Raw genomic sequence first — 27,530 nt, 5'->3', positions numbered from 1 at the left:
CAATGATTCTTATGTTGGGCCTTTTATAGCTGTCCCAGAGGTTTCTGATCCTCTCATCGTTGCTTCCCATTTCCTCTCGCTGCATTGGTTGACTGCTTGTTCCTTCTCCATATTCCAGTTTGTTGAAATGAACTCTGGATTTTATTTCCTTTCCTTCTGTCTCGTATGCGGTTTTGTTCCTTTCGTTATGAAAGTTTTTCGCTTCTTTCATATCTTTTTCCTGCTCTTTTGTGAATTCTGTAAGCCACCTGATAACAATGGCCCAGAACTGAGCCTCTGACAGGTTTCTTATCTGTTCATCTGTCAGGTTCTCTATCTGCTGCCTGGTGAGTTGTGCCACCGGGATCTCTATATTTGTCTGCCACATTTTGACAGATGCGTTTTGTTTTCCTGGGCCGGCTGTCGGGGGCGGTGCCTGTGTAAGCGTCACAAATCAGCGACCGGCCGGCGCCTGCCTGTCCGCGACCTATTTCGCAGCCCTGTGGTGCTTTCTGTGGGGGCGGGGGTCCAAGATGGATTCACACAGTTATTCAGCTAGGAGACCGGGATCCGTCCTCCCGCCCCCCTGGGCCTCACTGTTCAAGGCGATGCGGCGGCCGCTCTCCCCAGTGCCGGAGTCGCGCACCGGCAGGGGCTTGGCCGCAGCTGGGATTCCTCGCCGGGGTCGCGCACCGCCAGGGGCTTGATGGATCCGGGATTCCTCGCTGCCCCGCAGCTCCAGGTGCGACCGCAAACAGCACTGCCCTCTTTAACTCTTACCTGCCCAAATGGCACCGCTGGTTTATAACTTCATATGTTGGACTTCCGTGTAGTTTTATTTTCTGGAATTTCTAGTTATCCTTTGTTTTGAAGTAGTTGTATTCCTCTATAGTTGTAGAGGGAGACCTAGCGTGTCCGTCTAAGCCTCCATCTTGGCCGGAAGTCCTTGCTCAGTGTTTCTTAAAGTATATTCCTTTATTTCTGATACTAGGACAGCCTTCCTCCCCTTTCTTCTCTAGTTTTTAAAAAGATAACTGATTTATAAATATATGCTTATATTAGAAAATTAAAAAATATTAAAAACTAGAAAAAAAGAAACCTTATTCACAATCGCACTTCCAAGTCACCGTGTGTGGGAAACACTGAATTTTGCAACACTTTTTGTGCAGTAGAAAGCACTAAGCATATTAGTGGATCTAAACCATCTTGCAAAAAGTCACTTGTTTAACTTTTCTTTAACCCATCATGGAATCCATTCTTACACATTTTTCCTACATGATAGGTAATAATTTCCCCAAAGTCAGTGTTCCAGGGCAAAAGAGACCCCATATAATAGGTACCATTTGCAAATCCTCACTTTGAGAGGTTTTCTCCACCTTACGTGGCTGAGCTGTGGTGTCAGAGGGTTGCTCTCACCCAGAACTGCTGGCAGAGGTGGTCGCCAAGGCTCCAGATCACACCATAAGCTGGTGTTGGAGGCAGGTGCAATGAGAAGGCCTCCTTCAAGGCCTCACCTGCCTTTTGATCTGCCCACACATATGATGCCTCTGAAACCTGGATATGTCACTTGTCTCCTCATAATCTGGAATAAAGGTGAGCCACGGCAGAGGACTGTAAGGAATTCCTGATTCATCCAGCTAGTCAGCCCCTCATGGGAAGATAAGAAAAGGTCATCTTACCTGTGTACTAACCCTGGGCAGAAGTGGTGTTGTCCCGAATGGATGGGTGTCTCAGCTTCTTAGAAAGTTTTAAGAAAAAAAGGGATTGCACATGCTCCCTTAGACAGCCAATCTTATGTATGCATAAGTTTCTCCTGTTTCAATTTTAATCCTCTTCTTACTTTTCTGTTATCAATGACCAGAATTAATTCTTTCTTGTTCTTGCAGAAAAAAAAAAAAAAAAAAAAGAAAAGAAAGAAACTGGCCAAAATGATGGGTCAAGGGGTAAAAATCTCATGAAACAATGGAAAGCATAACCTTGAGCTTCTTGAAGGGTCTGCTGGTCACCCGAGCTTACTGACATTGCCCTTCCCCTCTTCAGAGGGAATGGACTATATAGCATCTTTTTTTAGGCAGCAGAGAGAGCCCAACCTCCTCACCATGCAGGACATCCCAAACTCCTCTATCTGCTCATCTGTGGCTGGTGCCATCTCCATCACTCACCGATGAACCAAGCCTTGTACCCCTTGGGATAAACACCTTGGTTATTATTATGCTTTGGATTGGTTCAGTGGAGGCTGTGTCAGCCAATTACCCCCAAGTACCTTCTGGCCACCCCATGAGGACCCCAGGCTCCAGGGTATAACAGAGGGCAGAGCAATGAGCCTTGTCCTAAGCACCAGTCTGTTTCACATTCATCCTGAATGTCCCTGGTGCCAAGGCCTAGGCTGAGCATGGGAGGAGCAGGGGAGGGAGGGATTAATCCAGAGGGACCTGTCAATCTGATGGGGAAAATGGGACACACCTGGGACTCAGACTGAGCAGTAGAGTGATGAAGTAGAACCCCACCTGGGGCTGTTTCTAAGCGAAGAATTGAAGGCAACTTAAATTGAAGAAAATAAAATTGGGTTAGATCAAAGAAAGATACTCCTGCTCTTACATGGAATGAAGTTCTAGAATGTGGTTTTTAATTTCAGAACAGAAAAATCTTCCACAGCCCTTCTTGGCCTTATTTCTAATAGTTGGTCACATATTGATCCAGAATCAGAGACACCAGGGCAGTAAATGTCCTGATCAGAGGGTCCTTCGATTGGATGAATATTCCTTTTCTGTTATTAAAGAACCTCCCCCCACCAAACAAACAAAAAACTCTCAGGAAAGACCACTTTTCTAAAGCTTTCCCATGCCATCACCCCAGGCCATCTTCTTCCCAGCTCCCCAGCTAGTATCTCCCCACTCTTATCCCGGAAATGCTTTTCTGGAGAACATTTCAGCTCTGGCCCAAAGTCACCTCCAGCACTTGTGACCAGGGCTGTCAGTGACCTTAGGTCTGTCACTGTGTCCTGCCTCCTCCAAACGACTGAGTTCCTTGCAGATAGTCCAGAAGACTCAACTCTCCCAACTTCCTTCCAGTACTCAGGACAGAGCCATCCTCATCTAGAAGCCTCAGGAAGCAGCAGGGGACAGGCTACAGGTGACTCTCTGGAATATTTGTGCCCCTGGTCATGTCTTGACTGAACCAGCCTGGACATCTGCTTCTCTGTACCTCTCTCTTCCCCTACACACCCAGAGAGGCCAGACCCACTGGAAGCTTCCATGTGAGATCATGGCCGTGATAACCCCAGTAATTGGAGAGCAGCAAGTGGAGATAAGGCAACCAAATTATTATAATGCAGGATGTAAGCAAAACAAATTCAGGGTTCTGGGCCATTATAGGAGACTTATGGGGAGTTCCGGGAGGAAGAGACAAAAATCTCAGAGAGAGAATGGTAATTTCCTAAATGAAGAACCCAAGAGGCCCTATGTGGCCTAAATGATGTTTCCGACCTACAAATTAGGCTGACTCCAGCCTGTCAGGCCCGCGCTATTTAAGGGGTGAGCAAGGGCAGGAGGTCCAGCCGCCCTCTGCTCCCTCTCCTGCCTCCTGCACCGCCCCACAGCCTGTATCCTTGCCACCATGAGCCGCCAGCTTCACACTTTCCCTGGTGGGGAGCGCCTGGGCTTCAGCGGCTGCTCAGCAGTCATCTCGGGCCGGGTCAGCAGCAGTTCCGCCTCGTTCAGGGCTGGTGTCAAGGGCACGGCTGCCTTTGGCAGTAGGAGCCTCTTGAGCCTGGGGGGCGGCCGGCGCCTGGCTCTGAACTCGTCAGCCGGGCGGGGAGGCGCCTTCACGCTGGGTCACTGCGCGGGCACCGGCGGCCGTATGGGGGGCTTCGTGGGAACCGTCTTTGGCAGTGCTGGGCTGGGGCCTGCGTGTCCATCCGTGTGCCCGCCAGGCGGCATCCCTCAAGTTACTGTCAACAAGAACCTCCTGGCCCCCCTCAATGTGGAGCTGGACCCCGAGATCCAGAAAGTGCGCGCCCAGGAGCGGGAGCAGATCAAGGCGCTGAATAATAAGTTCGCCTCCTTCATTGACAAGGTGGGTACCGCAGCACGTCCCTGCATTGGTAACCACTCTACACAGGGATGCTCGCTCTGCTACTGACAGCTGCGTGGGGACTTGGGCGAATCAGTTATCCCTCTGAGCCTCTCTTTCCTTAACTGTGAAATGGGCGCAAGAGTGGCTCTTAACCCCTAGGGTTGTAATGAGAATGAGCTGGATATGTAGAAGGTACTTACAGCAGTGCTAGGCAACACTCCCCATAAACCAAAGCTTCATTCCTTCTTTGCAAGAGAAGACCCTGGGAAGGGGTTGGTGTCTAGGGCAGGAGATGCGTATAATGGGCCCTCTGAGGGTTCTCAATGTCAGACTAGGAGGTAGGGACACACATCCACAACAGGGGCACCAGCGGGACACAGGCCAGGAGGTGTCACAGGACATAATGCTTGGTGAATGGGGAAGAACTTAGAAGGTAAGAAGTGGGATTAAGTTGTAAGCTAGGATAGGTTCTAGAGAAGGTGTTTAAAAAGGTTCATTAAATTGAAAGATGAGCCTGAAGGGAGAAGATTCAGAAGGGCATGTCAAGTTACATGTGTGTGTTGTGTATGTGTGTGGCGGATACCCAGAAATTGGGGTAGCAAGGAAGCTATCTCTGGAGATTCTAAGGTAGTGACCCTAATGAATGGGGAGGAGATAAGGAATGGGCTTTTCTTTTCTCCACCTGAAGCAGAAGGTCTAGATCATGAGTGATAGGAGATGTAATACTAACAACAGCCAACATTCCTCAGTGCCGGGTGCAGTCCCAAGTGGTTCTTGTTTATCAATGGGCAACCCTTGATTCTGTTATCATTCTGCCATGGAGATTTAGAAATCAAAACAGAGGGAGGCCAAGAAATGTGCCCCAGCTGATAGAATAGGACACAGTCTACTGCTGGGTCTCTCACTGCTATGCTCAGGAAGAGGAAGGGAGTGGTTGGAGGGGAGAAGACAGGAGTAGCAGAAACAGAGCTACTATCCCAGAGGACAGGCGTCACTTTTTTCCTCTGCCTAAGTCTGTTCTTCCCTAGCACATTTCCTTCTCTCCCTCAAGCTAAAGAGATAGGTGAGAAGGGGAATGCTGGCGAGTAGCAGAGTTGCCTGAGTTTATTTGATCCAAAAATGTGAAACCTTTGGCCAAGTAAGAAGGAAACTTACCAAGATGTGATAACCCTCTTTGAAAATCAAACCAACCAACCAATCAAGAGCCATTTAGGCTGCGCATGAGAAAGAACATGCTAATCACCAGAGTAACTTTCCAAAGCCATCCCTCCATCATTGTTTCTCCCCTGCTTCCCATTTCCCTTCTCTCGGAAAACACCAGCATTCACAGCAAAAGAAGCTTCCTTAATCACATGATAACCCCTGGTGGCAGTTATAGCATTGCTTAAGCCCAGTTCCTCATTTCTTTTAGAGTAGATCTTACTTCTCCTGGAGACTCAGTAGGCATATCCTCCTGGCTGAATCTACTTGCTGCCCATCTTCCACCCCAGGGTGATTACATCTGATTTTGGGGGCCCTCTCCCCACTCTTGAGAGGCGACAGCATGGGGATTCTGGGTTATGACCACCTTTGGGCTCCAGGTGCGGTTCCTGGAGCAGCAGAACCAGGTGCTGGAGACCAAGTGGAGCCTGCTGCAGCAGTTGGATATTAACAACTGCAAGAACAACCTGGAGCCAGTGTATGAGGGCTACATCAGCACCCTGCGGAAGCAGCTGGAGACGCTGTCTGGGGACAGGGTGAGGCTGGACTCGGAGCTGAGGAATATGCAGGATTTGGTGGAGGACTACAAGAAGAGGTGAGTGGAGAGATAGAGAATAGGACCCTGGAGGGTCTTGTTTAGAGAGGAGGTTTCAATTTGGAGCCAGCATTTTTGCCTTCATAGATCTTTTGCTGATCCCATTGAAACTTCCTTTCCCTTAGCGGAGGGAAAGAGATTCAGACAGGATGAGGCTTAGGAAGAGAAAAGAACTACTCAAAAATGGTGCTCCGAATTGCCTAGGAAATAGCATGCTCAATTTAAAAAGATATTTTAAATTCTCACTCCAGGATGTTTACTGATGAGAGAGAGAGAGAGAGAGAGAGAGAGAGAGAGAGAGAGAGAGAGAGAGAGAGAGAGAGATCAGTGTGAGAAAAACATTGATTGGTTGCCTCCCAAACACGTTCTAACCAGAGATTGAACTGGCAACCTTAGGTATGTGCTGTGACCAGGGATCAAGTATGCAACCTTTTGGCATATGGAACAATGATCCAACCAACTTAGCCACCCAACCAAGGCAGTATACTCAATTTTTAACATTGGAAATGGAGGAATGGGAGGAAGAGAATTGTCTCAAAACCAGACAGACAACCCAAAAGGCTTTGTAGCTCCTCCTGAGGGAGGTTTTCTGTGGGAGTTCCCAGAACATGAGACACTCACCAGTCTTAGAACAAATCTTAAAGCTAAGCAAAAAAAAAAAAAAAAAGAGTTTTTAAAACATTTTTAATGCGATTCTGAATGCCACCATTAAAGAGAATAACTGGGAATATACTTGGAACCTGAGATCACCCCCCCACCCCTCCAGGTTGAGCCAATGAGGAGAGAGTAACACATCTGGGCTCAGCATGAGCTGATAGTTGGACAGTTTGCTTCTGGGTGCCAGGATTTCTGGGACTAGATGACTGCCACAATTCAAGGGGTGAAGATGGTTTCTTGTTTCATGTTTGATCTGCCTGTTTCTCCCTATTCTGAAGTCCCCCAAGCAGAACTTTGACTTGAGGTGCATGGAGATCCTGACAGAGGAGGTGATGGGGTCCCTGACTTCCAAAAGCACACAGATTGTGAGGGCGGGCTTAAAGAACAGTTTCAGGTGGCTCCCAGTCAGTGGAAATAAATGCAGTGTGAATTGAGGTTGAGTGAAAGTAAGATGGGAATATTGCAGCTCCATGGAGATTTGAGCAGGATTCTGGGAGGAAGAAAGGGCTGCCTAGCACAGCCCAGCTGTCCAGGTCAGAGGCATCCCAGGACTGCTCTCTCTCTGAGCCTTTCAGAGTGGAAGGGTCAGGTGTTCCAGCATTACTACTCACTAGTAGAGTGGCCATGGGCAAGTCCCTTGATCCTCTGTGAACTTCAGTTTTAATGCTGATAAAAATCTGATACTGATACCTGCCTTGCCACCTACAAGAGCAGTTGAGAGGGAACAGCCAGATAGTACTGTACTAACAGCCCTCAAAAGAACCCAAAGCCTAAACAAATGGAAGGCATTGTTTCCTTGATGTCAGAAATCTTGGATTTGGATCCTAGCTTCACTAACTAGCTTTATGACCTCAGGCAAGTCTTTGCCTCGTTTATAAAATGGGAAGATAATAATAGAACCTACTTTATATGGTTGTTGTGCCTATTAAATGAAATAATGTATGTTAAGACTTAAGCGCAATGCTTAGCCTGTAGTAGCGGTAAAAAATATCAGCTGCATTTATTATTATTATTACTACTATTATTGTTATTAAAATAACTGTATTACCACCTCTCCCACCTGTGGGTTCTCAGCCACATTTTTTGGTGCCTCTCTTACAATGTATCATGAAATCCTAATCATAAGTCATTTTTGTGTTAGAATTTTCAGTGCATTTACCTTTCCGAGAAACTATCAATTCTTAACTACCATCATCTACTCTGGCAGTGGTCAAGATTTTTCTCATAGATACTCTAAAATAATTTTTTAGTATTCACAATTTAAAAAAATCTCCTCACAATTTAAAAATGTGGACAAAGATTTTTAAACCATAAACTAAAGTCATTGCAAAGGACATAATTTCAAGCATATTATATATATTGCCATTTAAAATTATAAGAGCTACATTAACTCATTTACATATACTAAATTGGATCTAGATGTCATGGCAGTTTAATATCCACCATCATTCACCTGAAAAGTTAATAAAAAAGCCAGAAAATCCTTTTCTATTATGTTATTGGCTCTGATTTTTCATTCAATATATTTGACTGTTTATGTCACATTTTGATCATCAGTGAGGCAGATAATCAGTGTATTTCATGGAAAACTTTCTTTTATCTCAACATTAGAAAAAATAAGTTTATTAAAAAAACAAAAAAAGTTAGTGAGAATAAGCTCTGCTTTAAAAATCATAAATTTTACCTTGGTCCTTCCCTCATTTAAATTCCAATTTTCATGCCACTTTCCCCCGTGATTTTGTTCCAATGTAATGTATTTTAAACCCCATAGTCTTTTGTTGGATACCCTAGCTGCCATAAAATCTCTGTATAACTTGAAATTTTAGAAATTTTATTGTGATCATACATTTTTCCTTTATTTTTATTGTTGACATTATTGCAGATGTCCCCATTTGCCCGCCCTTTGCCTCCCTCCTTCCATCCTCCACTCCCCCTTCCCTCTGGCCATCACCACACCGTTGTCTGTGTTCATGGGTTATACATACATATTTTTTGGCTAATCCCTGGCTTATTTCACTCAGCATAATAATCTCCAAGTCCATCCATGCTGTCACAAAAGGCAAGATTTCCCTTTTTTATAGCTGTGTAGTATTCCATTGTGTAAATATACCACAGCTTTTTTCTACTTTATTTTTTATTGTTTATTCTATTAAAGTTGTCCCATTTTTTTCCCTTTTGCCCCTCTCCGCCCATCCCACCCCACCTCTCTCTTCCACAATCAATCCCCTCTCAGTTGTCCATGTCCATAGGTCATTCATAAATGTTCTTTGACTAATTCCTTCCCCTCCCTTCCCCTCACCCCACCCCCATAGCTATTAGCCTGTTCCATGTTTCCATGTCTCTGGTTCTATTTTTCTCATTAGTTTATTTTGTTCATTAGATTCCAGTTTTAAGTGAGGTCATATGGTATTTGTCTTTCACCAATGGGCTTATTTCACTAAGCATAATATTTTCCAGTTTCATCCATGCTGTTGCAAAAGGAAGGAATTTCTTCTTTCTTTCTGCTGTGTAGTATTCCATTGTGTAAATGTACCACAGTTTTTTAATCCACTCATCTACTGATGGGCACTTGGGCTGTTCCCAACATTTTGTTATTGTAAATAGTGCTGCTATGAACATAAGGGTGCATAAATTCTTTTGAATTGGTGTTTCAAGATTCTTAGGGTATATTCCCAGCAATGGAATCACTGGGTCATAAGGAAGTTCTATTTTTAATTTTTTGAGGAAATTTCATACTGTTTTCTGCAGTGGCTGCACCAGTCTGCATTTCTACCAACAATGCACAAGGCTTTCTTTTCTCCATATCCTTGCCAGCACTTGTTGTTTGTTGATTTATTGATGATAGCCATTCTGACTGGTGGGAGGAGGTATCTCATTGTGATTTTAATTTGCATTTCTCTGACAGCTAGTAATGTTGAGGATTTTTTCATACATCTATGGTCCAGCTGTATGTCCTTTTTGGAGAAGTGTCTATTCAGGTCCTTTGCCCATTTTTTAATTGGGTTGTTTGTTTTCCTAGTGTTGAGTCATACAAGTTCTTTACATATTTTGGAGATTAAACCCTTGTCTGATGAATCATTGGCAAATATTTCTCCCATGCAGTCAGTTCCCTTTTCATTTTGGTTTCTTTAGCTGTGCAGAAACTTTTAAATTTGATGTAGTCCCATATAGTACTGGAAGTTTCTAGCCCCAGTGATTAGATAATAAAAAGAAATAAAAGGCATCCAAATTGGAAAGGAGGAAGTAAAACTGTCATTATTTGTAGATGACATAATAGTGTAGATAGAAAGCCCTATAGTCTAGTCTCCACTAAAAAAACGACTTGACCTAATAAATGAATTTGACAAAGTAGCAAGAAAGAAAGTCAATATTCAGAAATCAATGGCATTTTTGTACCCTAACAATGAATTATCAGAAGAACAAACTAAGAAAAAAAATCCCTTTTACTATAGCAACAAGATAAATAAAGTACTTAGGAATAAACTTAACCAAGGATGTAAAAGACCTGTACTTGGAAAACTATAGAACTGAGGAAAGAAATTGAGGAAGATACAAATAAGTAGAAGTATATACCATGTTCAGGAACTGGAAGAATTAACATCATTAAAATGTCCATACTACCCAAAGCAAACTATAGATTCAACGCAATTTCTATTAAAATACCAATAGCATATTTCACAGATGTAGAATAAACATTCCAAAAATTTATATGGAACCAAAAATGACACCTAAGAGCCTCAGCAATTCTGAGAAGGAAGAGCAAAGTTAGAGGGGTCACAACACCTGATATTAAACTATACTACAAGGCCACTGTAATTAAGAAAGTCTGGTACTGTCATAAGGACACATAGATCAATAGAAGGGAATAGAGAGCCCATAAATAACCCATGTCTCTATGGTCAATTAATATTCAACAAAGAGGACACAAGCATACAATGGAGTAAAAACAACCTCTTCAATAAATGGTGTTGGGAGAACTGGACTGATACATGCAAAAAACAAAAATAAAAAAAAATAAAAAGAAAGAAACTAGACCACCAGTCTACACCATACACCAGAATAAATTCAAAATGGATAAAGTACTTAAATATAAGTCATGACATCATAAAAGTTCTATTGGAAAACAGAGGCAGTAAAATTTTAGACATACCACATAGCAACATTTTTTCCAATATATCTCCTAGGGCAAGGAAAATGTATCTCAGCTTTTTTATCCACTCATCTAGTGATGGGCATTTGGGCTGTTTCCAGATCATTCAGGGTTGAGTTATCCAAACAACATGATGTATTACTAATTTTGTTAAATAAACATTAAACATAAAAAAATAAAAAATAATTTTTGATGAGTTGAATGGGGAAGATTGTTTTCCCCAAGTGGTTTAGCTATTCATGTATGAATATTGAATTAGATAGGATTCTAGTCCTATATATTTTTAATTCTTATCTAAGTTCTGGGAAACTTTGTTCATTCAAATAGATTTTAATGGAAGGAGTTTTGCAAGAGCAGTGTTACTCAGTTCTCTGAGTGCCTTTCCAGTTTTTCTGCTTTCTTTCCCTCCCATTGTATTTATCACTTTCTAACCTACTGTATAATTTACTTATCTGTTATATTTATTTTTTCTCTCCTTCTTTTCCATGAAGTCAGGGATATTTGTTTTGTTCATTGATTTATCCTCAGTGCCTGAAAGTACCCTGCATTCAAAGATTGTATGTCAAAACCACATTATGACTCATTACTAGAAAGTTCCTTTTTACCAACCTGTCGATGACAACTCAGTTCCTTCTTTACCTTTGTTGAGAACAAAAATTGAAAAACACCTGACTTGCAAAAACAAGTTGTTTCCTAGTCAATAAAGTCATTTACCTTCCAAATTTCTGCAAAGTTTTTCAAAACTACAGTTTTACAAAGATGGATCAAGTGACCACTGTTTGTACCACATACTCTGCCCCTTAGGGCATCACTTTTAATCTAGTAGATCAGAAAAGACTGGGAGCATAAAAACATTGTTAGTATTCAATGCACCTTGGCCAATTTTTTATTAAAAATAATGTTTTATTCCATTTTTATAGATGTGTACACACACATACATGCATTTCCAAAACTTCAGAGCTGCAGATTTAGCTCATTTAACTTATAGAAAACATCCAACATTTATATTAATTGGAAAGCCAGCCTTCCTTGTCGAACCAGAGAGTTGTTTTCTCTCAGAGAAAGTCTGATTTAACTTCTAAATTCAAATAAAAACATAAATATACATTTCATGAACTATTATAAAATCCACTCAGCAAACAGCTAAGAAATACATCTTGTAAGTAGATTATTGAGAACATACAAGATTAAAATGATGTAGATTTAATGTAATTAATGTTAATTATTATTTTATTAAATAATCATCTAGTTCTAAAATAAGATAAATGAATATGTACTTTCTCATGGTTTAACTTTTAATTATGCATTGTAATGTGTTTTTAAAACTAGAAGTTATTTATGAAGTCAATAGTACTACAAAATGCATTATTTTTCTTTGTAAATGTGTGTATGTGCATTAAACTCTAGCGTTTGGTTTCTACAAGTAAATAATGAAAAATTATTTGTAACAAAGGAATGTCTTTTTTTAAAAAAGATTTTATTTATTTATTTTTAGAGAGAGGGGAAGGGAGAGAGGAAGACAGGGAGAGAAACAACAATGTGTAGTTATCTCTTCTGCGCCCCCAACTGGGGACCTGGTTCACAACCCAGACCTGTGCCCTGACTGGGAATCCAACCAGTGACCCTTTGGTTCACAGGCCAGGACTCAATTCACTGAGCCACGCCAGCCAGGGCCAAAATTATTCTTTAATTTTGATAGCCATAATGACCATACCTTTTCTACGTATTTTATGAACTGAAGATGTAAACTGCTAAAAACTAATTGGCTTACAATTAGAATATGCTTTTATTTCTGTTAATAGGAAGAAGAAGACAATATTTTTAAAGATAACATGAGATAAAGACTGATTGTAGTAGAAACAACTGTTTCATAATATAATTTGATAAAAAGTTTTCAATTATCTTTTGAATAACACACATGGAATCTGAGATCAATCATATAATGTTTTCTGTGTTTTATCCAGTATTAACTAGAAAAAATCTGGCAGTTTTCAGAAAAAGTTTCAGTCTCATTCACTAACATTGAACAAGGCTCTTTGTTTACTTGGCAATCAGTGATGTGCCTCAGGAAGGGGTAAAAGCTGAACAGACTTGCTCATGTTAAAGTGTATGGGAAAAAAAGCCATGTTCTAGCATTAATGATTTCTTTCAAAGGTTCTATTTTGTTTGTTCTTACATATGTCCTGCAATACATTCTTTAACAATAGTAAGGGATGAGATAGTGAGATCTGTAAGTGAAATGATCAATACTCTTAATCTTCCCAGTTCACCATATATTTTTAATAAGAACATCGTATCCCATCCAAATACCTATTTCCAAGACCTTGCTTTTACATATGTATAAGAAACAGATACAGCATAGAGCTCGAAGGTGGGATAGTGTTATGTTTGGTGGCTGTGAGGTTTTACATGCTGGGCTAATGCCTGTTGGAGGAGGGGTGCGTCTTTCTGCTGTCTCAGGGACCAGGAAGTTGTGAAAGGGAGGTGGGACAGTGGAATCTGCATGGCATCTCCCTCACAGATGAATTTCCAGGTAGATCCATTTTAGGGAAGACTGCATAGGACCTAAGGAGCTGGAAATGGATTCCTTTAAATCTGTCCTCATCACATCCCCTTGAGGAAGGTTATGCATGCCCCAGGGGTCCATGAACCCCAGTCTGTAGACCACTGCCCTGCAGCTCTTGGCACAGAGGTGGTCACTAACTGCTAGGTGAGGACTTGCAGAAATGAATGACCCCAATGGCCATGCTGTCTCCTTTCTCTTCCCCCACCAGGTACGAGGTGGAGATTAACAGACGCACAACTGCTGAGAATGAGTTTGTGGTGCTCAAGAAGGTACGGGAAGGAAGAAGGGCTGGAGGAATCCTAGAGGGCTCTCTGAGTACTTCGCTGAGGAGATGGACCCTCAGTCCCTTGGGAAGGGGTATCTGGGATTCTAATTTTCCAGCTCCTCTCTCCAAGTCCTTGCATGCTGCTCCTAGAATATGTCAGTTTCAAACCCAGGCATTTGCCACACTTGCGGTGCACCAGTGCACATTCATGGGTTTGCTCTCAGGGATGGGGCCTTCCTGTGAAGCATGGGATAAGGGGAGTGGAGAGAACAGGGAAACTGAGACTCCTTGTGGTAGTGAGGGAGGGAGAGAAAAGAGAGAGGGAGGGTAGCTGGCCACTCTCTGTGTCCCCAGGATGTGGATGCTGCCTACATGAACAAGGTTGAGCTCCAGGCCAAGGTGGACTCCTTGACAGATGAGATCAAATTCTTCAAGTGCCTCTATGAAGGGGTAAGAACCTTGATGACCTCCTTGTGTGGTCTGCCCTTCTTATAAGTGGCTTTTGGCCTGTGGCTCAGATGGCTGTGTGGATCAAAGGCTGGCAGAGAAGTCTTTCAACTTACTGCATCTCAGACACTACTACGTGCTGGGTGATGAGGTGGGTTTTGAGGAAACCATGATGGAGAAAAAAATGATTCTTGTCCTTTCAGAATTCACAGTCTCAGAGATCTGAGTTGTGTTGAAGCATGAGGGGCCTAGAGAAGGGAAGGTCACTGGCAACTCCCTAGAGGGCTCTGAGTGCCACATAAGAAGTTTGAACTTGATTGTATGGGTGAAGGGTGGCTGTTGCTGCAGAGAGTATGGAATAGGGGTGGGAGCAGTCCGGTATGCACGGTGGAAGGGCTGGTCCCACACGGGCTGAGCCCAACGCATGTGTCTTGCACTCAGCAGGCACCTGCACTGTGGGGCTCTGCTAAGAAAGGACAGAAAAGGACAGTGAGCGTTTTACCAGGGAGGATCAGGACATGTGCTCCCCACAGGGGAGCCTCTAACTGGCTCCACCCCCCAAACTGTCCCCTAGGAGATTGCTCAGATCCAGTCCCACATCAGTGACACATCTGTGGTGCTATCCATGGACAACAACCGGGACCTGAACCTGGACAGCATCATCGATGAGGTCCGCGCCCAGTATGAGGAGATCGCCCTGAAGAGCAAGGCTGAGGCTGAGGCCCTGTACCAGACCAAGGTAAGCTGTGCACCAGATGTGCTGAGGCCCGGTGAGCATAGCTGCTGCCCTCTTGTCATGTGTGCATGTATTTGCATGTGTGTGCATTTAGGCTGGGTGGAGACCTCCTTCATCTTGGAGTTGGGCCTTGTGGAAATGCCTCCTTGTGGATCAGGGAGGCCAACCACAGTCTTGGTATGGATCAGGGATATGTATGAAGCTCGCTGATAGAAGAGGCCACACCAGCCACAGCTCTGACACCATTTCTGTGGTTAATCCAGATATATTGGCTTTCCTTTCTGTTCCTAATTTTGTCAAAATAAGGACAGGGAATTTGAGTTCACATTTGAGAACCCGAGGATTCTGCTGAACTGGGTCGGGGCTTTTCTATCCAGAAGGAAAGAGTAGTTTTCTTCCCTTATCTCTCCCTCCCTCCTGCCATCTCCTTACCCTCCTCTCTCCTTTGATTGTGTCTACGCAGTTCCATGTTGAATACTCTTGAGAGGTGAATGCTCAACTGTCTGTGCTCCCCTTCTCTTGTCCTCCAACCTCAGATCCAGGAGCTGCAGGTCACAGCAGGCCAGCATGGGGACGACCTCAAACTCACCAAGGCTGAGATCTCAGAGCTCAACCGGCTGATCCAGAGGATCCGCTCAGAGATAGGAAGTGTGAAGAAGCAGGTGGGTTCTATGCAATGAGTCAGCCAGCAGAGTTTATTGAGCACCAATATGTATAGGACCAAACATGGAAAGGGGTCTCTCCTTTAGGCATCTATAATTCATCAGGCAAGAACAGCCTGAGCTGGGATGGAAGGGTGAAGCACCCACCCAGTGTGCAACACACCTCTCAGTGCTACAGGAGTCCCGAGAGGCTGGAGCTGCCTGTTGGAGGTGGGATTACACTGGGATGGGAGGCAGAAGGAGAGGGAGGGGGCCTGGTAAGGGAGCCAGCAGGAGCAGTGGGCACATGCATGGCATGTGTGCAGGGAGGAGAGGCATGGACCCTGAGCAGAAGGGTTAGGTGGGTGTGGTGGCAGGGAGCAGGACAGCCCTGAGGAGGAAGAGGTGGATGATGGGTGCCTTCAAAGCCAGGCAGTGGGGCTTAGACCCAACGCAGTAGGCAAAAGGGAGGTATTGAGCGGTTTCATGTGATGAATCTGTGCTGGAGGAAGCAGGGTTGGGCAGTGGATTTTAGAGCATAGGGAAGAGCCTAGAACCCTAGCATTGGCCCAGGGCTCCACTCCATGTTTGCCCATCCCAGCTTTTTCTGGTTGGAGAGCTGGGTCCCAGGTGTTTCTACTGAGACTGTGAGCCACTCACCCCAAAGGCTGTGGGTGTTTGCATGGCTGGGGCCGCCTGACAGAGGAGGATTGTGCCAGCTAGACAACAGTCTAAAATTCCATGCAGCCTCGGAATCAGTGTTCTCCTTGGGGTGAAACAAATGTGACTCCAGAGGAAGGGGAAGGGGACACAGCAGAAAAAGAAGCTGGATATGTAGATCCCACCTAAGCCTCAGCCAAGTGGCCAGAACAGACACTGCCCCTGCCACCGCCTCCGCCTGCCCCCAGCATTCACATGGATGCCACGGAGCCCCACCTGCAGTTTTCTCCTGCATGTTACATTCCTACCCAACAGCAGATGTTTGTCAGCTTGTAAAACCTGTCAGTTATCTTTTAAGGCTGTTGCCATGTAGCATGATTGTGAAATTTTGGAGGTCAGACTCAGTGTGGCAGACATTTTATTTATAGGGACTTTATTAGTCCTCAGTTTTTTTCATGATTTACAGGGTCTCCCAAGACAACGTTTACATTGTGAGGCAAAATTAAGGTCAGCTACCCAGAGACTTTTCAGGGTTGCCTTTAGAAACTTTTAGCCCACGTTACAGACCAGAAGGGAGAGGGCAGGGGCCATGTGCCCAGGTGCTCACCTTCTCCGTGCCCTTCCCCTCTTCTCTCTCATGGTTAGGATGCTCTACCTTCACATGCCACCACCCTAGTTAGGGTGAACCATGCCTGAAGCCAGGGGAAGGGCAGGCTCTCCTCTAGTGATATCCAAAGGTAGAGAAACCAGGAGGACCTCAAAGCATTTACTGTCAGTCAAGACCAAGTGAGGGGAGGTCCTCTAAAAGGGATCTCAGAACCAGGCTCTGACTCAAAGTGTTGAATTCATTTGACCCTCAGTGCTCCAATCTGGAGACGGCCATCGCTGATGCTGAGGAGCGGGGTGACTGTGCCCTGAAGGATGCCCGGGCCAAGCTAGATGAGCTGGAGGCCGCCCTGCACCAGGCCAAGGAGGAGCTGGCCCGGATGCTGCGCGAGTACCAGGAGCTCATGAGCCTGAAGCTATCCTTGGACGTGGAGATCGCCACCTACCGCAAGCTGCTGGAGGGCGAGGAGTGCCGGTGAGGGCCAGATTTCTTTTGTCTGGAGCAGTTATCTCTTTGCTTTAGTAGAAAGATTGAAAGCAAACAGTTTGGTTTTGTTCAAGTCTTACTGAGGTAAAACCTTATAGAAAAAGGCTTGACATAGTGTCAGGAGTAGGAAAGACCAAAGTTAGACAGCAGAAAGAACTGAGTTAAAAAAAATCCCAAAGACATGGTAGGAGAGGGAGTATTGATGTCAGCAACATTTGAGAAACAGAGTAGCACTTGGCCCTTTGTGAAGTATTCTTAAGGAGCAGGGGCAGGATGGCCTCAAGTTTGCTCTGGCAAAGTTGAGGCCCAGTGAGGGTGTGAGCTCATTCCTCTTAATTAAATTAAGACCAAGGGCATAACTAGAGGGAAGTGGAGGCACAATTAGCTCACACATCAGATAATCCTAAAGCCACTTTGATGAAGAGCTGACTCCTTGTAGCAGATTTTTCATCTTCGTTCTCCATTTCTTCAGAGGTGCTGCTGGGGCGTGTGAGAGGAGCAGAGGCTGGGAGGGGGTGGACAGTGGGATGTTCCGAGAGGAGAGACTCATTCCCAGGAGACTCCCTGGATTGACAGGGATTTACCAAGGGCTTATCTGTTTTTCTTCTCCCTCTTCAGGATGTCTGGTGAATATCCAAATTCCGTGAGCATCTGTAAGTAGCTGCAGGACCAGGTCTGCTTTTGGTCACCCACCACACATCTAAGCTCCTCTGATTGCAGGGAAGTCAGAATACTAGAGTGGGTTCAGGACAGACTTCGGGTTACAAAAAGGGAGCTGTCTTTAGTCACCAGGCAGAAGCAATGGATGGAGAAAAATAAAATGTGAAATACAAAGTATAATCTGTAGAAAATCAAATGGTATTCAACAGTATAAAATCCAAAAGTCTATTTCTACTGAGGCCAGGCCCAAATAAAGGCCCTGAATTACAATAAGAGGTTCTTGAGGGAAGCCTGAAAGGGAAATAATAAATAAGATGGCTGAAATCTCCTTCTCCAGATTTAAAGCTCCAGAGAGTGAGGGGAGGTGCTATCTATGACACATAGGGACACCCGGGATGCCCCTGTCTTCAGCAGCAGTGGCACCTGAAGGCCTCCATGAAAGCCTTTCTTCATTTGGCCCCACCCATGGGGAAAGTCACTGATAGAGGCTGGAGAAGCAGATTGACACAGACTAATAGGAAAAGGTCAAATACATGGGGCCAAGTTCATCAGAATGACCAGTGCACAACAGAGAGAATCTGTCTCAATGTGAAGCCACCACAGGGGAGAGAACAGGGGGGTGGCAGGGTTGACAGGGCTGGGGTCTTCTCTCGCCCATTCCAGCTGTCATCAGCAACACCGGAGCTGGGGCAGGAGGGGCCGGTTTCAGCGTTGGCTTTGGAGCCTCCAGCAGTTACAGCTACAAACCTGGGATGGCGGACATGAAAACCAAAGGCATCTGTGGCAGTGACTTCAAGGATCCCCTTACCAAATCCTCGGGCAGCTGCTGTGCAACCAAAAAGAAGGCCTCCCGGTGAAGGGCAGAAAGCTGCAGACCCCTCCATCTCCCCCCCCCTCAACTAGGGCCCCTCTCCATGTCTGGAGGTGCTGCCCCTGTAACCTCAATCCCAGTCCCCTCCCCTCTCCCTGTTTGCTCAGGTGGGTGACACTCCTGTGCAGGAAGTCCAGTCATGAGTGTGCTTGGGGACCTCCTCCTGGACCACCTCTCAACGGTCGCTGCTGCAAATGCAGAGACAAGACTCATGCTCAGCATGCTTCCTTGCAGCCGGTGCCAGCCCCGCTGTCCCCACCTGCCTTTCCTGGGCCTTCGCCGCCAAGGGGCTCTCTTTGTCTTCTGGTTGGGGTCATGGCCAGTTCTCCACTCCCTCTGCAATAAACACTCAATGCCATTTGTTTCTCAGTGTCCATCTGTTGCCCAGAATGTCAACATCTGCTTCGCCTCGTCTAACTTTCATTGGTCTAACTCCTGCTTTCCTGTGAGTCCCTGGCCTGATCCGGAGCTTTGCTGTCCGACTCTGGCCAGGTGGGCACAGGGTGAGAGATGCTCCTGGTAAATGGCTGAGCTTTGGTACTGACATGCATCTGGGTAGACTCAGGACCCCTATTCCCCACACTGGCCCTGTGGGAGGGGCATTATCAGAGAGGTTCACACCCCTAAGCAAGGAACCAAGTCATGCCAGGACTGTCAGGTGTTTAAGCCTTGGCCTGGCTTCTCAGGCCAGTTCTCAAAAGCACCTAGTGTCCCACACTAACTCCCTCTCATTGCTAGAGTGGTGAGTCTTTCTTTTTGTTCATTCCCTCACTCTCCTGCCAACTCACCTGCCAATCAATCCTGCTCCCCCACAGTGGCCTGCTTTCTTCTTCTTTCTGCCAACTCTTTCCCACCCTGAAGTTTGAGGCCTGCATGCATATATGCTATGGATGCATCTGTATCTATTATGAACATATAGTAGTGGCTCACACAAATCCCTTAGTGAGCCAGGCATGGCTCAGGCACTGGGAGTACCACCATAAACAAACAGTTGCAAACCCTGTCCTCAGAGAGCTTACAGGCTGGGTGGTGGGGGTGGGGAGTAAAAATAAGCCACCAACAAAGGAATAACTAATATGCTATCACTAGTGATAACTGCTAGGAAGAAAAACTGAGTGAGATAAGAGGGGCATTTTTTTAGGCGTGCGTGTATGTTCCTGGAACAGTGTTTGTTTTCTCAGAATCAGCACAGTCTCCTCTACCAGGGGGCTAAGGAGCAGATTCCTTAAGGATGAGACCACCTTCCAAGGATGAGAGTGGCATTCCAGGTGCCCATGACCCCTCCTCATCCTTAGTCATTCCCTGTCCTTATTCTCCAGTCTTTCTTCAAGCAGGCCAGGACTTCTCACGCCCATGGACCTTTGCAAATATGATTTTTTCAATCTCAGGAATCATGCCCCATTTATTGAAAATGTGCTCATCCTTTGTGGCCCAGATGAAATGCCACCTCCAATGTTCATGCATTTGCCTGGTCCCTCCAGGTGGGCTCTGTTAAGCCATCAAGTATTAAATGAGAAGGAACATATAGAGCTGCTGGCCCAGCAGCTCTCCCTTTCCCTTCTCTTTGCAGGGGAGCAAACCGGGGGCCCAGAGGGCTAAGTGCTCTGTCCAGCTTCATAGCCCCTCATACCCACAGCACCATTCTCAACTGTATCACTGTTGAGGCTTTATCTTCCTGGTGTCATGTTAAGCTGCACACATGTCTGCCCCCTCACATCCCCTCTTAGCCCCTGTTCTGGCATCCTCAAGTCTGGTGCACAGTCAGCACTCACACACGTTTGATGCAGGAATTTGTGGCTTAGCCTAGCTTACCTTCACTGGGGAGAGAGAGCTCAAGGTACATGCATGTACTGATGATTCAGCATGCAGATGATAAAATACATTTGGGGTAAAAAAATTGTGTTTTCTGTGCATCCACATGTAGGAAGTTTATGTGATTTATCGACTAAACTAGGATGCTTTTGTTCTGGACACATGCTGAACTGGATCCCAGACAACAGGCATCAGCCAGTACCATCTCAGGCAAGTGGTCCCCCTGGGGGTCTAGCATACTGGCTGAGTAGTCATATACCTGGCTTCGAATTCTGGCTCTTCTAACAGCTAGATGTGGCCTAATGCAGGATTTGGTTCTTGTAAAATATAATTGATACAAGCTGGTCCTTATTGAGTGTTTCCAATGTGCCAGATACTATTATTCTCAGCATTAATTCTTCTAAGCACTTCATGTCTGGCAACTCAATGAACTCTCCCAATAACTTGATATGGATTTTTGCAATTATAATAATGTACATCTCACTAATGAGGATACTGAGGCTCAGAGGGCTTAAGTAACTCACCCAATGTTACATGGTTAGTAAATGGCAGAATTAGGAATTGAATCCCTGTCCCAATCCACAGTCCATGCTTCCAGCCACTATACCTCATTACCTACCAAAATTCTCACCTTAGAGCACAGTTGAGAATGTAAAAAGGGATAATGGAAGAACTATAGTGCCTGGAAAACAGTTTGCAGCCAAAAGATATTAGTTGCTATTATAATACTTGTTACCAATGCTCATTTGTGAAGCCTTCTGTGTTTTCTGGCCATGCACTGGTTCACGACCAGTTGATCCACAGCAGGATTATGCCCAGAGACCTGGCTGAGATGGGCCAAGTGCAAGACACTGTTCCTTGATGCACATTCCCATCCAGTCACCAACTGCTTATTTCCAAGCAGGTAAAATAACTCTCCATGTCTGTAGTTTGTGCATACACTGCCCTCTGCCATCAGATCCAGGTACTACACCTTCCATCTCTGACCCAGGAGACTAGCCCACAAACAGAGAAGGTGTGGGATGATCTTGGATAAGCTCTGTGCCCCTTGCGCAGCTGCCAGCTAGAGAAGCTGTTTTGCTTCCTAGCATGTCCAGACTAGCCCCAGCCTCCTTATCGCCCAGGACCTGGCTCCTGTCTTCCCTCCCTCTCTTCTCTGACCCCTCCTCTCCCAGGAGGCGGGTGGCGGTGGGGTTGCTGGTGCTGCTGCCATCTGAACCTCCTCACCTCTAGTCACAGAACCCGGGGCCTTCAGACAGTTCTTCCTCAATGGGCACCCAAGAATGTTGATCTTGGTGCTGATCTGGAGGTCCTGGGAATGAGAACCTCCATTCTTCATTGATACTCCCCAGACCCACCCATGCTGTGTTCAAAACCCTGTCCTGGCTGCTGTAATGGGGCGGGAGGGCTCTGGCATCTCTCTCTCTCTCTCTCTCTCTCTCTCTCTCTCTCTCTCTCTCTCTCTCTCTCTCTCTCTCTCTCTCTCTCTCTCTCTCCAGAAAATCCAGGCCTGGAGGCACTGGCAAGGCACAGCCAAGGGGTTACAAAGGAAGGAAGGGATCAGAATCAAACATTGACAATCTGGGAAGTCCTCATGGAGGAGGTGAAAAGGACAAAACGTCACCTTGTGTAAGGAAACACACTATGTACTCAGCCAGTCAAGAGTCTGAATCCCATTGTTGGGGCTGGGCTGTGGTCTCAGCCCGAGATGGAGGAGCTTGTACTCTGACCCCAGCCTCACTCACCAGCACTGAGTATCAGCTAAGCCCCAGGGACCTGAGCCTCTTCATCCACGGCAGGCGCAGGTTCTGGAGGGTGGTGCTTAGTGCCCCTGGCACGGCAGCGAGGGGTTCCTCGCAGTCAGTAGGTAGCTCATTCCTTCCACGCAGGCAGGTGTGGAAGAGCAAGAGCTCCATTCCAGCCTCTGCCTCCAGCCCCTGGGCTCACCCTCCACCCTCTCTTGCATTTTAGCCCCTCCCCTCTGGACAAGCCCATGCCTCCTCACTGACCCAGTCTTTTCTAGTTCCCTTTTCTTAAAATTCTCACTTATTTTTTAAAACATTTCTTTCTTGACGTCCTACTTTACATTTTTTCCTCCCAGTTTTTGCCTTGCCTGTGGTAATCCAGGCCCTTTAGTGCTTCTTCTCTGCCTGGGTGTTCAAGTCCCCCTCCTAACCCTGTCCCCACCCAGGTCCCTAGCAGGCTTAGTTATAATGTGGGCACAGGAAAGAGTGATGGTGATTCCCTCACACCTGAAGCAGGTGCTCCCCCACCTGTTCCCTGGCCCTGCCCACCTCTGCAGCAGCTTCTTCCTAGGGAACGAGTGGGGGCAGGAATGACCTCCCTCCTGTTTGGACAGGGCTGTGCATGGTGCTCAGATGGGAGATAGAGAACAAGTCATTAGTGATGACTGGCTTAATTACCACCGGCTTCGCAGCCTGCTTGTTTGCTTTGGAAATGGGTAAAGGAAGAGGAGGATCAAGCTTCAAACTTCACAGTCACAATCAAAAGATTAAGGCACTTCCTCCAGCCTCCCTATTCTCTTCCAAAAAGAAAAAGAAAAAGAAAAAGAAAAAAGAATCATGCCATAAAGGGAGAGGGAGTTGGGGGTCAGAAAATACCTTACCAACTTCTTCCAGAAGCGGTTGGGGGTGGAGGGCTCTGAGGTAAGGACTTGGATGAAATAATACAGAAAATGAGGGCCTGGTGGTATTTTGAAACAAGCAGATGGAAGAAAACCTGTCCTCCCGAGAGCAAGACCGCACTTGTCCTACATGCCTCTGTGCATTCAAGTTCTGAGGAAAGCTCCCTGTGATGACCAGGCAGGTGATGGGGGTGGTGATTGTAAAGAGTCTAGAGAGCTTGTCTTTAAAAGAAGAGGAAAGGAGAGAACTGAAGACTGCTTGATCGGCACTAAAGGACGAGGGGCCTGTGCAGTCATAAAGCCTGAGAAGGCAGGGGCGGGGGGTGGGGGTGCAGAGAGAAGAGGAGCATGGAGGAGCTTAGTGAAACATGGGTCAGGATGTGCTGTAGGCCAAAGGTCAGGAGGGTGGGAGAAATGAAAGTGTCTGCAGGTCCCTAAGCCAGGGGGAAGCAGGGCAGCGCAGTTACCAGTGGACAGAGCCCAGAGGGAACAGAGAGGGGAACTGGGGCACCACTACTTTCCCGGGGGGACTCGGAGAGGAAAAGACCCAGGGGACGGGCAGACAGAGCTCAGCCAGCCTGGAGGAGGAGGGGATAACACAGGGGGAAGCCGGGCTTTCTGATGACCGTCCCTCGAGAGCACTAGAATTTTGGCCAAAGGTGTGTAACATGAGCTCACCTGTATAACCTGAGCTTACCCTCGAGATTCAGGGAAGCTACCCAGGGATGCCCTGAGTGCCCTATGGGTTGTATCAGGCGCTAGGGCCTGGCGAGGGGCAGGGGGCCTGAAATTCAGCTATGCACTCTGTAAAGGGCTGCATCCTTCTAACAACACTAAGTTGCCCCAAGGGCCCTTCAGCCACTTGGTTAAAGTGCTGTGACATTTCTCTACTGAAGCAGGAAGAATAAGACATGTACCCCGCCCCCAGCTGGGCTACAGCAGACAGAAGAAGGAGGTGTCGATGCAGAGGAGAGGTTGGGGGAGGCCCTAGACTCAGAGTGGGGTGTTTGGGAGGGATGCCAATGAGTGCCGCTAGAAAGTTCTATGACTGGCTATGCTGAGGGAACCACCGCCAGGTGTCACATCACTAAATATCCTCTGATAAGTTTTAGTAAATAGAGGCTTAGTGCACAATGTCTTCTGCACTATGTGGCACCAGTGGGGATTTGGAGTGTGTTGACAGCCTGGGTGGGATTTCACGCAGCACAGCACCTGCATTTGATAAGTGAGAGTGACATTGAATTTAAATGGCTGTGATCCAGCTACCTGTGTTCTTAATAATCTGGAGGATTCGCATTAACACGTGTGTAGGGGAAGAGGGACTAGTAGGGATGGAGAGGACCCATGAATTGCTTGAATATTTACGTTTTACACACCTTGAGAGATGTAACTCCCATGACCCCTACAAACCACTGGGAAGTCTGGTATTCTGCATTCTGCAGTATAATGGGTGATGTTAGGATGATCGACCATCCAGGTTTTCCAGAACTGTCTAGGTTGTAGCCCTGGACACACCATCAATCCTGGGAAACTGGGACAGTTGTCCAGTCTGGAGCCCAGGCTGCAGCAGCGGGCTCTGCCCCGCGGGTCGGGTGCACATCTCATTTGCTGCGGGACTCAGTACACCAGGACACAGAGGATTTCATGTGAGGAAGGTAAAGGGTGTTGGGAGGGAAGGGGAAGGCATGGGAGACAAGCACGTGTGTGCAGGGTTTGAGCTAGCTTACTCCAGACAAGGATGGAAAAACAGGCTCCCTCCAAACTGGTTCAGACAGGCAAAGAGCATCAGGTTTCTGCCCTGGGCTCCTTTTCAAATAATCAGAGAACTCAAGTCCTTTTCAGTTCTAAGGTGCTGTGGTTTGTCCCCAAATCTTGTGCCCCCAACGTTAGGTTAAAAATCCTTCAAACTTCTTCCTTTTTCCATTAATGACCTTTTATCTACAGAATGCTGGTTTTCTCGACTATGCCGAGAGTAGTCAAAAAACCAATAGACTAGAGAAAAATGACCTTCAGGATCTGTTCTCCAACCAAGCAGATGACTCTGAGTACATCCCTTTGGGATTATTCATGGCCATGCTTTCTATTTATATCCGGTGTAGTATGCTTGGCGGAGCGGGACTTTTACCCTCCAGGAATATCCCTAATGTAGATGGCGGAGGTTATGGCAGGAATGGACTCAGCTCCTTCAGGACTCTCTGGAGTCCTGTCTCTCACATAGTTCTCCTTGTGTAACATGTAAGCCTGTTCTTTACCTTAAAGCACTGGCTCAGTGATGTTCCTTCCCTTCATGACCCTCGTATGAGTCCACACTGTCTGCGGAGAGAAGGAAACACAGAGCCCAATATATTTTATTCTGATTTTTCAAAAGAATCAGAATTTCAATAATAGCTTATCTGAGTCACTCATTTAAGAACATTATTGAACACAGGACTGTGCAGTTAAACTTCAGCAATAACAGCAGCAAAACAATGTTCATGAGCTTATATTTTTGTCTTTACCAGTTCAATTTCACTTTCTTAGAGTGGAAGGAGAAGGTCTTAGAGAGCTCCCTTTCTCAGTGTCCAGCACTGAGTAGTCCACACAGTAGGCACTCAGTGTTATACTTGTTGAATAAACCAATCTCTTCAGGCCTTGGGACACTTATTAGTCCAGTGAACTCAAAGACTGGGGAGTGGAGTGTATGACTAATTAAAGGGTAGCCAACAAGGTGAAAATTGGGACTGTCAGAGATCCTACTGTGTAGGTCAAAGAAAATTCCCTGCAATTACTTACATTCCCTAGGAGTCAGCGGAGAGGGGCGGGCGGGCCCCTGTGTGTGGCCATGGTCACAGCACTGTTGTCCGGAAACCCCCCTCTGCCTCCTTCTCTTCTTTCTGCGTCACAACTACCACTGCCAAGTACCCACCAAAGCCACCCTTCTCACCGCCGGACATCATCATCATCACCATCACTAGACTCTTACTCGCCAGCTCTTGGCACAGGGTCTGGCACAGAGAAGCACTTGTTGAGTGTGTGTGGAATGCCCTCAGAAAGGTGTTGGGCCCCAGCCCTAGCCCTGGATCTCCCCACCCTGTCATTTTGGAACGTGAGTGGGCTCGGTTCATTCTACAGCATTTCCCCAGGCACCTGAAACTGCTTTTTATTCACCCTAAATCTTCTCCAGCCTTGAAGATCTAGCTTTGTACCTTTCCTGCTTTCTAAATGTTCTTTCGTGAAGGCCTCTGGTAAGAGGTCCAGCTCCCCCAGGAGAGAGGGCTCACACTCGGCCAGACTGCCCAGGTGCAAAGTGGACTCAGAAGACTCAGGAGACTCAGCTCACCTGAACGATGTGTATTTCTCATTGAGAGCCCCTCAGGGAAGGCTACTAGGGGAGGGGTCTAGAATAAAATAGCCCTGCATGAAAATGAGTCTTCCCCTCCCTCTGTCCATCCCCATTTTGGCTGACTCTCTCTCTGTACCCTAGAGTGATGTCTAATCTATACCAACTGCCTAACGTAAGGCAATTGCCCCAGTTCAGGGGAAAATTCCCCTTCTCCTGTCACCAGCTGATCTCAATACACACACACACACACACACACACACACACCAGCATGACACACGGCTGTCACACCTGTCTCATGTGTCAGAAAGTCTTTGCTTCTTTGGCTCTGACTCATCTCTGTGACATGTGATGATGATGGTTAGAAGCAGAGACTTTGAAACCAGACACACTGAAATTTCAGTCCCAGCTCTGGCTTACTAGCTGAGTGATCTGGGCAAGTTCCTGAATATCTCTAAGCCTCAGTTTCTTCAACTGCAAAGTGAAGTTAGTAACATGAGGGTTAAATTACAAATCCTTGTAGTACTTGGCACAGTGTCTGGCCCATGCAAAGTGAACACAATGTTAACTTATGTTGTTACTACCGTCACTATGACCACAACTGATTTTATTGCTGCCACCATTGCTCCTATGCCTGCAAGTCATACTTCAATCCTGCTGCCTGGGAGTGCCCACTCAGAGCCAGCCCCTATGATGAGTGCTGTTGGGGATATAAACCTGGCCTTCTGGAGGCCCCTAAAACCCCAAACACAATGAGCCCCTCCTCTCTAGTGCACCTCTGATCCCTGTTTACAATGGTTTTCTGTTATTCCGGAGCTTTGGCCCCCAATTAAGTTCTTTGTATGGATTCCTCTCTTTGGTCTTCAGGCTCCCTGGGAGCTGGATCCACTCATTATCCCCAGTCAAGGTCAGACATCAGAGCTCACACACGAGAACTCACTTCAGTTGTTATTCCCTCTCATACCCTAGGCCCTGCCAGGAAGTTTGGGAGGCAGGGTCCCTGGAGAAGGTGCTTTCACCATTGCCTCTGGGCTGCGAGGAGAACGCTGAAGGGAAAACCCTCTGGGGCAGCGCATCAGGCCCACGCTCAGGCCGCTACCTAGCTCACTGTCTTCCACCTTTCCCTTCCCCAGCAGCTGGAGCAGTTGTCTACTACCCTCT

At 46.3% G+C, this 27,530-nt stretch overlaps 1 protein-coding gene across 2 annotated transcripts; it reads left to right on the top strand.

The window, feature by feature from the left end:
* Positions 1-3,594: 3,594 nt before the first annotated feature.
* KRT72 (keratin 72) lies at positions 3,595-18,952 on the top strand. 2 transcript variants are annotated; one of them, XM_090275571.1, is made up of 9 exons: positions 3,595-4,053; positions 5,634-5,848; positions 13,430-13,490; positions 13,841-13,936; positions 14,508-14,672; positions 15,206-15,331; positions 16,831-17,051; positions 17,682-17,716; positions 18,387-18,952. In XM_090275571.1, the coding sequence occupies exons 1-9, from the start codon at positions 3,595-3,597 to the stop codon at positions 18,578-18,580; spliced, it is 1,572 nt and encodes a 523-aa protein (XP_090131697.1). In that variant the 3' UTR covers positions 18,581-18,952. The 2 variants fall into 2 exon arrangements, with proteins under 2 accessions (XP_090131697.1, XP_090131698.1); XM_090275572.1 differs by lacking the exon at positions 15,206-15,331.
* Positions 18,953-27,530: the final 8,578 nt, after the last annotated feature.

The sequence above is a fragment of the Furipterus horrens genome, unplaced genomic scaffold (genome assembly GCF_987537825.1).
Source record: "Furipterus horrens unplaced genomic scaffold, mFurHor1.1.pri manual_scaffold_4, whole genome shotgun sequence".
In the NCBI taxonomy this organism is placed as follows: Eukaryota; Metazoa; Chordata; class Mammalia; order Chiroptera; family Furipteridae; genus Furipterus; species Furipterus horrens.
Note: the sequence above shows the minus strand (reverse complement) of the source record. Positions and strands in the feature narration are given on the sequence as shown.